This window comes from Mauremys mutica, chromosome 7, assembly GCF_020497125.1.
Source record: "Mauremys mutica isolate MM-2020 ecotype Southern chromosome 7, ASM2049712v1, whole genome shotgun sequence".
In the NCBI taxonomy this organism is placed as follows: Eukaryota; Metazoa; Chordata; order Testudines; family Geoemydidae; genus Mauremys; species Mauremys mutica.
The window spans coordinates 19,214,652-19,228,661 of record NC_059078.1 but is presented as its reverse complement, the minus strand read 5'-3'; the positions used below and the strand labels follow the sequence as shown (position 1 = coordinate 19,228,661).

Here is a 14,010-nt window from a genome sequence, read left to right as displayed (position 1 = left end):
GAGCCCAGCGTTTCCTCTCTTAGCCCCATAAGTTCATAATAGTGAGTTTACCAAATTGGGGGCTGGGGGGGAATCTCTCACCTTTGTGGAATGGACATTTTCTAGCCTCACGGATTTATTTTTGAAATTCCTGAGGACAGTGGGGGACCACGCCAAGCTTTGAAGCTTTGGACTGAAGCTAGTAGCACATAAGAACCCCGGACCCAGCACTCGCTCGCACGAGTAATCCTTACTCTCCTGAGTAAAGACTGCAGGGTCGGGGCTCTATTTAGCAAAGTCTACTGCAAACCCCACAACTATTGAGCGCGGGGGGAGGAGGGGGGCAGACGGATTCGCGGCGTGTTCAGAGCCAGGTCACAGACACACGTTTGGTGGCAAGGAAGGAAGGAAGAAGAGGGAGAATCGCTGTCTCCCCCGTTATCCCTGCGCAGAAAAGGCTGATCACAGAGGCGAAGGCAGGGCTGGCTAAAAAGAGGGGGAGACCACGCAAACCTTTCCTTTAAAATGCCCTGGCGTCGGGGCAGGGGCTGCTCTAGCTTTTTGTGCGGGCAACTCCTCTCTGGTTTTCGCGCCCTGTCACTTGCCCCTTATCCACACACTCGCCCCGTGGCTACCGATCGTTTCACACAGACACTCCAGTGCCTTTGGTTCCGCTTGCGGGGACGTGCCGTGCGGGAACCGGGCTGAGGGCGCGACCCTCAGCCCGGCTGGGCAGAAATGCTCTGTTCTGGGCTCCAGGGGAGGTGGGTGAGCCGCCCTCTGCCCGCGGGGGTGGGGGGGAATTGCACATCCCGGGCTCGGCTTGGAAACAACCGGTGCTTTGCAAAGGCTCGTTCAATCCTGCGCACCCTGCGGCTGCAGGACCTGGGGAGGAAACGGCCCAGAGTGCCGGCTTCCCAGGCCTTTTAGCTCCATGCACAAACGTCCACATGCCTGATTTCTTTTCCAAACTCAGCCAGGGAGGAGAAGCTTCTCTCCCCCCCCCCCCCCGGCTTGTGCAAGCCCCATTCACACTCCCGGAGCGTATGCAAGATCCTGAACTCCGTGTGTGTGACATACAGGGGGTGGGAGACAGAACAGCTGCTGTCCCTTTAAATCTGTTTGTTTGGCATCCGTGCTTCCCCCCCCCCCCCCGCCTTGTTTCGCTGCAGCTTTCAATCCCTGAGCGAGCCAAAGGGCTTCCTCTGCAGGAAAGGAAGGGAAATGCCTGTGAGGAGGAGGCGGTGGCGAGCCCTGGCCAGTGCGCTGCGATCAGAGCGGGACCCGACCAGCTGCCTGCAGCCAGTCTGCCTTGCCAGGCTAAGCATGGGGCAGGGCGAAGGCTGCCAGCGGCAGTGATCCCCCCCCCCCGCACCCCAGCCAAAGAGGGCTCCGGCCACTGCTGACTGGTTATCCCCTCCCGTCTCAGCCCCACACCGGCCCCCGCCCCAGCTTCGGGGGTGAAGGAAGCGCGCCCGACCCAGGCGTGCCGGACCATGATCTGAGGGCGGGAGAGCTGAAAGTTGGGGGAGATGAGCAACGCAGGTGAGTGCCGGCTCCTGGGGGCCTGATGGGGCTTGGGAAGGGGGGGTCTGGGGCGGCAAAGGGCTCGCTCCTGGGGGGGGGGGAGGACCTGACCCACGCTGAGCGGGCGCGGTGTCTCCTCTCGCCAGCACAAGTTGCTCCGATGGGAGGTTATTGCCTCGCTAAAGTTGAGCGCAGCTCTTGTGTAACAGGGCTGCGCTCAGCGTGGCCGCAGGACAACCCAGGGGGAGCGCGCTGCGCCTCCCCCCTCCCCTCTCTCTTCTTTAGCCCTTCACCCCCATTTCCTTCGGGGGGGTGTTCGGCCCCTGGCGAAGCAGCAGCAGGGGCAAGGGGCTTGTGGCGGGGGGAGGCTGGGCACGCACTGGCTTCCACTCCGAAATAATGGCCCGGCCCTGGTCTGCTCAAGAGGCGGGTTATAAAGGGTGCCTTGGTCCAGTGAAACCAGTGCTGGGGGCAGCCGGGGGCGGTGGAGCGGTCCCTGCAGTGGGGCGCTGAGAGCCATTGAGCCGAACTGTAACCTGGATAGCGTGGAAAGCGCCTCCAGCCCGGGGGTGGGGCCGCTCCCCTAGGTGCGCTAGCAAAGTAGGTGGTTGGAAGGTGGCTTGGATTCATCACTCGCCGGGAGCTGCCTGGCACACACAGAGCGCTACACGCGCTGGCCGTTCGGGAAGGGTGGCGGGGTGATGTGAGAAACTCTTTGGCAGGCTGGAAAGTTGACACCTGGATGCTGGCGCCCTAAGGGCTGGTTTCGCTCCTGGCTGATTTGGTGGCAACTTGGAGATGCCCAATTTTTCTCCCCCGCCTTGCCCCGTTTGCTCCTCGGCGCGTAGCCGGGCTGGGAGAAGGGAGGAGCGGTGCTTTCGTGCGGTGTCTGTTGCCCAGGTCCTGTCTGACTGCGGTTTGTTTTGCGGTTGACTTTGTGACCAGATTTGCGGTTTGGAGTAACTGGGGGTGGGGGGTTCCTTTCTCTTCTCCCTCGGCGGCGAAGTGCTGGCTGTCGGGGGCCGGGGGGGCTGAGCGCATGTGACATAAACGAGACATTTTGAACCTGTAAGATCACAGCATCGTTTGCCACAAGCAGGGATTGCGCACCTAGAACGCACCTGATGCAAGCAAAGGACGCTCCTAACTGCGCGCCTCAGAGCAGGCAGATTTTAATCCCACCCGTCACGTATTGCAACACACGAGTTTCCGCCGGCTGTCTCTGGCCGTGTCTCCCCTCCGTTCTCCTGCCCTGAGTTCCCAAAAGCCAGGTCCTAAAGCGACCCTGCCCGGCAGCGGGCACAAGCATTGTCACAGGGGCCTCACTCTTTGCCCAGAGTTAGGGGACAGATTTCAGAATTGCTCGGCTCCCATGGAGAATGAAGAGGGCGGATTTTGAGACGTGCTCAGGACCTAGGAGCTCCCACTCAGAGCTGGGTGCCGGGTGCTGAGTAGAGCTGGCGAAAAGGGAAGTGTTTATGGTGAATATTTTGGAAAGACAACTTTTAAAAAAGTCAGAATTCCCCACATTTTTTGACAACACATATTTTTGTTATTGCGTTTTTCCCTCTATTGGTCTTTTTTTTTTCCCCTACTGGGAGAGGGGGCGGAGGAAAAATACTAACCCCCTAATTTTTAAAAATAAAAAATGTTTGGCTTTTCATTGAACGATAGGAATGTTTGGGGGGAGGGGAGTCAATGAAAACTTGCAATCAGCTCTAGTGCTGAGCTCTTTTGAAAATACAGTGCCACAGCCAGGGGGTTGGAGGAGACAGACAGGTCCCCTGCCCCAACCCCCAACTCTTCCATTTTGTTTCATTCCCTCAGATGATGAAGGCTATTCAGTGCCCTGCTTGAGATGAAGCATCATGGAGCCCAGAGGTTTTCCTGCCATAGTCACACTCACTTTCAGACCCACATGTGTTGGGAACTGTGACTCGGTGTTTACCAAACTAAAGGCTCCTTCGAGAGGTGGTGGGGTGTGTGTGTGGTGGTGTGTGTGTGGGAGGGGGAGGTTGCATTCTCTTTGCCCACTCAAAAAGTAACATTTTAATTCTTTTTTCCTAACCCTCCCTGGCCAGCTTGGACTCCTTTCTGCTTTGTGCCAGAGAAACTCATTCCAAGTTTAGCCATCTGGTGAAGAGTGGCTTCCTGGCATTGGTTTAAAAACTTCATCTTGACACAATTTAATACACAGGGACTCCAGCCTGATCCCAGTCTCAGAGCAATGTGCACTGTCAGCACTATCAGGCTTATTACTTTATCAGACCGTAAGTTTTATTAGCAATAATTGTTATTTGATCCACACCAACATGAAGAATGTATCCATCAGTGTGAAGCACAACTCTCCATTGAGTTCAGGGGAGAGTTTTGCTTATTAATTGATGCAAGTCCATGTGTTCCAATATATTATTTATATTACAGTAGCAATTAGTGGATTTAACCAAGATCAGAGTGCCATGGTGCTAGGCACTGTACTAGCATATTAGGACATACTCTATGCCTCCAAAGAATTGACAATCTTCATAGACAAGGGAGAAAGGAAATATGATTATCCCCATAGATGGGGAGCTGGGGCAGATCAAGATTAAGTGACTTGGTCACTTAAAAGAGAACTAGATAAATTCATGGAGGTTAAGTACATTAATGGCTATTAGCCAGGATGGGTCAGGAATGGTGTCCCTAGCCCCTGTTTGTCAGAGGGTGGAGATGGATGGAGAGAGATCACTTGATCATTACCTGTTAGGTTCACTCCCTCTGGGACACCTGGCATTGGTCACTGTGAGTAGACAGGATACTGGGCTGGATGGACCTTTGGTCTGACCCAGTATGGCCATTCTTATGTTCCTTTTCTTATGACTTGTTCAAGGTCACAGAGGAAGTCCATGGAAGTTCCAAAAATTGGAATCAGCTCGCCTCAGATCCAATCCAATCCTTAACCACAAGACCATCCTTCCTCTAATTATTCAGTGGCTTTGTGGGGGCTGAAATCATGCCACACAAAAGGAAAATTACAATTAACAAAATCAAAACACTTCCAGTTGTTAAAAAATGTAAACCACGTGGTATCATTTTAAAAATTCTTATCAAATATACTAAATGTGAAACCACTTTAAGAAAGCTGCAGGAAGCTACCAGCATACCTGCTCTTTAAACTGAAGCCATATCCTACTGCCATAGACTTTCATGAAACACTCCTATTGATTTCAATGGAACCTCAGCATGTGAAATGACAGGAGGGTATAAGCTCTCTATTTTTGCAGGCAGGGCTTCCTGTTGGGAAGTAGCTGTAAAATTGTAACTTTCGTTGAGACACCAGAGCCGTTTAGTTATTGGGATATTAAACTAATGGCATATATTAAGTTTTGATCATTTGGATGTTGTACGTATTTTTTTCCCCTAGATATCCAGTCTAAGCCCCCAGTCCTGCAAATATCTGCAGGTGTATAACTTTTCAACCCATTGAAGCAATGATACCACTCACGTGACTAAACTTCAATACATGATTAAGGACCAGAGCTTTTGGTATTTGAATGAATCATTTCCATTTAAAAGGAGGCTTTCCACTCAGTTTGGTACATGTGGACTTTAGGTTGTAGCTTTCCCCAGTAATGCTCCTCTGTAGGATGGTATATGACTGTATTATGTTTATGAATTGCGGCAATAAAGTTCTATAGTAAGAGAAAGTTGGAACCTATTGATTTGATATTCCAAAGTCATAAACCATTGATCCTATCTCAGAACAACGGAGTCCAATAACTGTGTTCGAATGCATTTTATCTTTGCAGAGTGGTACCTGCTCTGAAATCCTGGCTGCTAACATTCCAATTAAAAGACAAAACGACATGAGAGAATTATGGCATTTTTTTTGAAAATTCAGATCTGTCACTTAAATGGGTATTCAGGGGACCTTATTTTGAAAACAGTCAGGTAGGGCCTGATCTAAGCCCACTGATGTCTGCTGAATTCTGACAGGCCCTTAACGCACAGACTCTAATAAGTGAGAGTAAAAATTTTGAATGACTTAGGATCCTCAGTCCCACTGAAAATTTTACCTCTAGGCTCCTAAATCATTTAGGTTCTTTTGAAAATCCCATCCTATGTCACTTTCACTTATTTCAAATGGTTTGAAACACACAGTGAGGGACCCATATGTCATAAATATAGAACAACAAAAGATCTGCCGTCAGTGGTGTGAAATTAATGACATCTTGGAGTTATTTACCGTACATCCTAGAGTCCTGGTGATGCAGGGCCGCCCAGAGGAGGGGGCAAAGGGGGCAATTTGCCCCGGGCCCCGGGCTCCGCAGGGGCCCCCAAGAGAAGAGCGGAGGCTCCCGCCTCCGCCCCTCTCCTGGAGCCTCAGCGCATCAAGCGCCGAGTCTCCGCCGGGGCCCCTGAGCCCCGCCCCGAGCCGCATGGTCAGGGGGCGGGGCTGGGAGCTCCAACAGGGCCTGAGCCCCGCCCCGCTCAGAGCGGCGTGGGAGGGGGCGGAGCAGCTGCCTCCGCTCGGTGTGGAGCTCACAGCCCTGCCCCCTCACCACGCGGCTCTGAGCGGGACAGAGCTCAGGCCCCGCCGGAGACGCGCTCGGGTAAGAGGCTGGGGCTGGGGGTGGGGGGGGGAAGCGGGACCCGCCGCCGCAGCGCAGCCCGGTCTTCGGCGGCGGGGGGGCCCCTTCTGTTCCGGGATCCGCCGCCGAAGTGCCCCAAAGGCCCGTGGCGGGAGCCCCCCCCCTGCCACCGAATTACCGCCGAAGACCAGGCTGCGCTTCGGCGGCGGGTCCCGCTTCGGCAGCAATTCGGCGGCGGGGGGCTCCTGCCGCGGGTCTTCGGGGCACTTCGGCGGCGGGTCCCGGAACGGAAGGGCCCCCCGCCGCCGAAGACCCCGGGCCCCCGGAATCCTCTGGGCGGCCCTGTGGTGATGACAACTCCAGTGGTTTATAACACAAGTGGAGTCCCCTCAATGGAATTACACTTTCCTTGTAAATCACTCTAGCTCATCTAATTTCATCTCTGTAATGTATCAGAGCAGGTTCCACAGCATATGCTACATATTTATCTAAATTCTGAATGATGGTAAAATGGCTTATCTAGGAAGGCCTATTAAACACTGGTTTATTGGCGGGTTTGGGTAGCCTGCAAAATGATAATTGCCATTTTGGACCCAGCGCTTCAGTGTGAACATGAAATAAATGAAGTTTAGGACTCCACTCTCTGATTACTTTATACACCACATAGCACACAGCATTATTGGGTGGCGGGGGGGAGGGGGGTGGGGTTGACAACAGGCTGACCAGCTGAGAAGCTAACTCTGATTTTAGAACTTTAATCGTTTGCTGCCCTCTCCCCCCCCTCCGCCCTCGCCCCCGCCCCGTGCACAAATTCAGGATGACACTTTCTATGGAAACGTTATTCTGAATGAGAGCATCATTTTACCATACGCACATGGGACCAAATTCATTCCTGGTTTTGCTCCATTAAAGGCAAATGGAGGTAAGCCAGGGATGTTGTTAGCCCCTTAACACAGTCCATTATTGCCAGATACCTTTTCTTCAGTTGTGATCACAGCTGCATAACTGAGGAGCTTGGTCAATCCACAAGTAAATACAGGTCTGAGGAGCAAATTACAGTGGTTCAGTTGAGCATTTTGGCTGGGTTTGGTAACTCCAGAGGGAAGGAGAAGAACAGAGAAAGAATGTGTCCAGTGATTAGGAGACCCCCTGGTAGTTCTATGGCCAGCTGGAGAGTAGGAAAAGACACGTCCATTCTGCCTTTCATGCTAATAGATAGTACTCTGAGCTTTCCAAGCTAGAGGTTGGGACCCATCTATATTCCTATGTTTCATTCAGGTCCAGAATGTTATGATGTGAGAGATTCAAAGCATGGCCCAGTTTTCCATTGCTCCATCATAGTGTGTTCGGGGAGTGATTGACATAGCATTCCATTGCTCCATCCCCTGTGTTCGGGGAGTGATTGACATAGCATTCCATTGCTCCATCCCCTGTGTTCGGGGAGTGATTGACTATGCTCAGAATTCCACAGTGGGAATCCAGCAAAGAATGCTTTGACACTGTCAGCCCTCTCTTTGCATCCTTCTACTGGCTCAGCCTTCTCCAACACATCAAACAGGAGTTATTTGTTTTCATTTTCAAGACCCTCCATTGCCTATCCCACCCTACCTATCATCTCTCATTTACTGTTAAGATGTCAGCTCCCTCCTCTGATAGGCCGCTGATGCCTGGCTCCATCACTCACTTGTTAAATTTTCAAACAAGCACCTTTGTGCTTTTTCCCATGCTGGCCCTCACACTTGGGAGAAGCTCCCTGCAAACATCGTCAAAACTACCTCACTATCCTCCTACAGATCCCCCCTTCAAACTCTCCTTTTCCATGATGCCTACACAAACCGTGACAACAGTTAGACCACTAGTGAACTCATACCATCGCCTATCAAACTGAATATTGTACCACTGTTTCCTTGTACTCCCACATCTGTCTGCGTCTCTTGTCTCTTGTCTTAGATTTAGATTGTAAGCACTTTGGGGCACAGACTGCCTTTTTGGTCTGTGTTTGTGCAGCACCTGGGACAAATGGGATCCTGCTCCACACTCGGGGTCCTACATACTATGGTCATACAAATACATAAATACTAATAATAGTGCTGAGAGATAAGAGAGACTATTTCAGCAACATGAACATGCAGAGATTCTAAATTGCCTAGAAGGCTGGTCCTCGCACTGTTTCTTCATATCCTTCCCTGAATCCTCTGTATTCCTTACAGCAATTACAGTGTTTGGCTACATGAGATGAAAATGAGTTTGCTTTGGGTGATTCTGGCCCTTTCATTCATTTTATATTTGTGCTACTTATTCCCCGTCCCTCTGGGAAGGGATTTGTAAATGTGGAAGCTGCCCAGGTCACAAGCCTGATTTAATTCTTCGAAGAGATTACAGGTTTGGTTTATAAAGGTTACTGAAAAAAGAACAGGAGTTCTTGTGGCACCTTAGAGACTAACAAATTTATTTCAGCATGAGCTTTCGTGAGCTACAGCTCACTTCTTCGGAGGCACAGAATGGAACACACAGACAGGAGATATTTATACATACAGAGAACATGAAAAGGTGGAAGTATGCATACCAACAGGAAGAGTCTAATCAATTGAGATGAGCTATCATCAGCAGGAGAAAAAAAACTTAGACTTTTGTAAGGCATTTGACTCAGTACCACCTGACATTCTGATTAAAAAATTAGCACTATACAATATCACTAAAGCACACATGGAATGGATTAGGAACTGGCTCACTGACAGATCTCAAAGTAGTCATCAATGGGAAATCATCATTGAATGGCGATGTGTCTAGTGGGGTTCTGCAGGGATCAGTACGGCGCCTGATGCTATTCAACATTTTCATCCAGCAGAAAATATAAAATCATTGCTGATCAAATTTATGGATGACACAAAGTTTGGCAGAGTGGTAAATAACGATGAGGACAGGGACAGGGCTGTCAGACAGAGAGCTCTGAACCACTTGCTAAGCCAGGCCCATTCAAACAAAATGAGTTTTAATACAGCCAAGTGCAAAGCTCTACATCTAGGAACGATGAGCGCTGGCTGTACCTACATAATTGGGGACTGTGTCTTGGAAAGCAATGACTCTAAAAAGGATTTAAGTTTCACAGTGGACAAGCAACTCACCGTGAGCTCCCAAGTTCACTGCTGCGGGGAAGAGGGCTACTGAAATCCTTGGTTGTATAAATAGGGGAGTAATGAATAGGAGCATGGAGGTGATTTTGCCTCTGTGTGTGGCATTTGTGAGGCTGATCCTGGAATACTGTTCTGGTGTCCTCATTTCTGAAAAGCTGTTGAAAAATTAGAGAGCGCAGAAAAGATCCACAAAAATGATTCAACGATTGGAGAAAATGCCTTATAATGACATCTAGCAAAAAGGGGTTGAGGGGCGACCTGATTACAGTGTATAAGTATCTTCCTGGGGAGAAGCTACTCAGTACTAAAGAGCTATTTAATCTAATGGAAAAAGGCATAAAAAGAACCAATAGCCGGAAGGTGAAGCCAGACAAATTTAAGTTGGAAATCAGGCACCCATTTTTAATAGTGAGAGTGATTAACCACTGGAACAGAACACAAAGGGACATGGTGGAGACTTCATCGCTTGATGTCTTCATATCAAGACTGGATGCCTCTCTGGAAAGCATGCGTTAGTCAAACATACATTATTGGGCTTAATACGGAATAAGTGGGTAAAATTTAGCGGCCTGTGATATACAGGAGGTCAGACTAGATGTTCTAATGGTCCCTTCAGGCCTTAAACTTTGTGAATCAATGAACTATGCAGCTTGGTCTGTCTTCCTCTGTGCTAGCTGCCTCCCCAGTTTTGGGTTGTCTGAATATTTGCTCGTGATTGAATTTAGAATAATAGAATATCAGGGTTGGAAGGGACCTCAGGAGGTCATCTAGTCCAACCTCCTGCTCAAAGCAGGACCAATTCCCAACTAAATCATCCCAGCCAGGGCTTTGCCAAGCCTGACCTTAAAAACTTCTAAGGAAGGAGATTTCACCACCTCCCTAGGTAACCCATTCCAGTGCTTCACCACCCTCCTAGTGAAAAAGTTTTTCCTAATATCCAACCTAAACCTCCCGCACTGCAACTTGAGACCATTGCTCCTTGTTCTGTCAAGTTTATGCCAAAGAAACATCCAACATAAAAGGTGGAGCCGCTAAATGGGCTACACAGAGGTGCTTGAATTTCTGTGGTACACAAAAAGCCTTTTGGAATTCTAAAAAACTCCTGAACTGAATCCTAGCTACCAACAACCTGGACTGTTGCTAACAGCATCTTGAAGACTCATGGGTGCTTCACCCTTGTAGCCAAAACAGCACTGCAGACTACAGCTCAAGAACCATTGGCCTAGAACATATTTACAAACGTGCCTGCTTTGCTTGAAATATCAGCATTCAACTAGATGTTCAAACCAAGTCCACCAAGTCCCTGATGGCTTTACTTAAACCTTCAGTAAATATGAAACCATGTTCATTTTGACGAATGACCAGGTTTGGAGAATATTAGTAAATGGACATTTTGCAATGTTTCAGGTGATAACAGCTGCACCCTGAAGAGCACTTTCCTTCTCTTTTCTTGCCTTCAAGCTCCAGCACAAAAGATATCTAAAGGGACTCATGAGCAAATCTATGTATCATTAAAAGGACCTTTGAGATGATGGCAGTGTGGTTTGGATGCCATTACAGGATGGGTAATGAGCTGCCGTTCACTCCCTGATGACTCAGCTGGTGGTCAGGGATTGCCATTTAATTTGCATTGTGAAAGGGATGCAGCCCTGTTGGAATTCATGCTCACCAAGAGGAAGGTAGTCAAGGAGAGGAAGAAACAGTGGCTAACTAGGAAGCTTCAAACAATAAGGGGAGGAGAAGACTAAAAGAGCATCTGGTTCCAAATAGCTTCCCTTAGGCACAGGGTGTCTCTCTCTCCCAAACACAAAGATTCACAACTTGAAATAAACATGCATATGTATTACTTATAAACAAGCACATTTCTAACGGTGTGATGTTATTTTTGCCCTTTAATAAGTTATGTTAGAATCGTCTTAAGCGGCTCAGAGTCCAACGGAAGCAGAAACAAACATACCCAAAGTGGAATTGCCCTGATCATCAAAGGCTCATAGGGATCCATTGTGCTGGGACAGATTTGCTTTTATTTCATGATTTTTTAAAAAGAAAAGAAAAATAAACATTTGTACATAAAAAAAAGTAAACAAACAATTGCACAAACTCTGTGAAGGGCAAGAGCAACATGGTGAGCAGTTATAACAGAGAGAGGAAGCATCCTGAAGTGAACAAAGGCTGGCACAGTGGGAAAATTAGGCCACTGATCGCTAATTCATACCAGCAAATTACTGTGAACAAGGCTACAGACTGTACCAGTCATGCCACTGAAGGGCTCTTCTGGTAATCACTAAATCCACACCATTTTTTAAACAATTGAAGTTTGTGTATATGAAAATTATTTGAGAATAACTAAATACTCCTTAAATACTTTACATAAAATGATGCACATAGAGCTGGCAAAAATTTGGGAGTTTTGTATGTAATTCTAGAAATGCATCTCTTAAACATGCATGAGATGGATAGATAGAAAAATCCTGGTTCCCTGGCCAGATTCAGATACATTCTATGTCCCTTCATTTTCAGTTGGGTACAGTATTCTTTACTTCCTGTGCCGAAATGATACATGGAGTGGTTGCTTTGGTGGTGGTAAAATTATTTCATTCCAAAAAGTTTGTAAAGTGCTTTGGAGTGAACAGTGGTCTATAACATTTAAGACATTATTAGTCATACAACCTGATTAGTAGCAGCAGAAGATGGTGTGGAGAGGAAGAAAACAACGGTATTGGATGGAGACTGTGAGATTATATAACTTTCTCTTCTTACTGCACACCTGCTTTAAGCCTCTCTTATTTCCCCCCATACATTGGTATTTCTCTTCAAATCCACTGAGGCAAGATATCTCCTTCAATATGGGTGCTTTGTGCTTGGCCTGGAATGTCTAGCTCCTTCAAAACAACTGGCTACACAGTTGACTACCTTTGAGTCGCAGATATCTCAAATGAAAACTAAGGAGGTAGAGGACTGGAAGAAAGGTCTCAGGATCAGTTGAGAGGCAGAGAAGTTGTCTCTCTTGTTTTTTGAGCTGTTATCTCTCACTCTGCACCCAAGTCTCCAGCCCAGCTAATGATGGGGGAGCGATCAAGGTGAAGAGCGATTCCTCTGTCTTCTGATGGACCCTCAACATGCTGAGATTCTCCAGAGACCATCTGATTTGTGGAAAGAAAAAGTTCTTTTTTATTAATGGAATCACTGGTGTAGCAGATTCCTAAAGTGAATAAAATGATCATTGTTTAGCTGAAATAATCCAATCAGTAGATTTTTATATTTACAGACTCATTTAAAGATGCCAGTTGCAGAATGTGTTGATTGAATTCATTTCTGGAGCTTGAGGAGGTAAGCACCTGCAGAATGCTATACTCTGACTACTAAGCAGAGGAACATCTCTGATGCAGATACTGAAGACAAAGATGGAAATAACAGAAGCCCAACTCCCTTTGTCTTCAGAACAACTGTCTGATTTGGTATTAAGGAATCTTCATAGAGATTGGACACTGGAAGCTACAAATACTACACTAAATGTTTGATAAGGATGTGCTCATATTGTCATTTTACCTTTGAATATATGTAGCTCAGTTTTTTTGCTATGTGTGATATTTCTAGAGCTAGCATATATGTTATCTGGCCATTGTTATACATTTAGTTGCATTTTGTGGCATGTTAAAAGTACATCAAAATGCCAAAAATTGACAAGTGAAATTAGACTTTTTTTTCTTTCCTTCTTAGCATCCAGTAACTGTAATCTTCTTCCCTTATCGAGCTTGGTTTTAGTGGTCAGTGCCTTTGCAACTGGCTCAGCTGAAGCAAGGATAAGTCTGTTGAATGACCTCCTATAGTTGCCCATGCAGAATGCTGGGATTTCCTCATCTTCCTTTTACCGAACCATCAGAGACTTTGCCCCTTACATTTGCGTTTTCCCAATTAAAAGCCAATGTAAAGAGCTGCCAGAAGCCATTTGCATTGTATAACAAGTTTTATTAGTTCTACAAGATTCCGGATCTATGCTACATATTCCTGAGTGCCATCTACTGGCATTTTATCTATTAACTATTTACCTATATATCATTATAGAGCACTCCTGTAACATCCATCCAGTTCATCTTAAAGTAGCCAGAACTACTGGCAGTCTGGACCCTGCTGCTATACATGTGACTTCTAGATAGGATTTCTCCTCTATCTTCCTGATCAGGAGACATGTATCTGATGACTTCAGCAGCAGCAGTTTTGAATAATGTTTGAATAGGGTTTCCTCCTTGGGAAATGGGAAACTAGATAGGACAAATCATTAGAGAATGTACTGTAATAATTTTTCATTGGTTTCTGTGAGATTGGGATGGATGACCCAATGAACAAATTTATTCTAATTCTAATTTCTATGGGGCAAATTCTGAGATCCTTTGCTCAGTTTTAACTCAGTTCTTAAATCCCATTGGCTTCAAGATGTGGCTTTATGGTTCTGTGAAGATTGTTTTCTGAATATAACAAAGAATGCAAATCAACAGCATCAACCCGTATATTAGAAGCAATTGCAGCAAGGATAGGAATTTCAGAAAAACACCCCAGTCATGTCTCTGAAAATCCAATAAGCCAAGTATACCCTTTATCTAATAACAATGTTTACTTATGCATGTGTTTTAAGAAACAGAAACTTGGTTGCAGAAATTTGGGAGCAGTGCCATATAAAAATCTTACTTGTGAGCAAAACATTATTTTGTTGAATGGAGTTATCAGTGCATTCTGAGATAGTAATTCAAATGACTTTTGATTAAAAATGGAGCACCATGGAGGCTATGGGATAAGGAGCC

General features: G+C 47.0%; 1 protein-coding gene across 2 annotated transcripts in view; it reads left to right on the top strand.

Moving 5' to 3' along the window:
- Nucleotides 1-1,329: 1,329 nt before the first annotated feature.
- FGD5 (FYVE, RhoGEF and PH domain containing 5) overlaps nucleotides 1,330-14,010 on the top strand; it is a 153,042-nt gene continuing 140,361 nt past the window's right edge. Inside the window, exon 1 of one of the 2 annotated variants that reach the window (XM_045022692.1) lies at nucleotides 1,330-1,524. In XM_045022692.1, the coding sequence (XP_044878627.1) occupies nucleotides 1,512-1,524 (13 nt within the window). In that variant the 5' untranslated portion in view covers nucleotides 1,330-1,511. The remainder of the gene's footprint in view (nucleotides 1,525-14,010) is intronic. The other variant, XM_045022691.1, reaches the window with a different exon arrangement.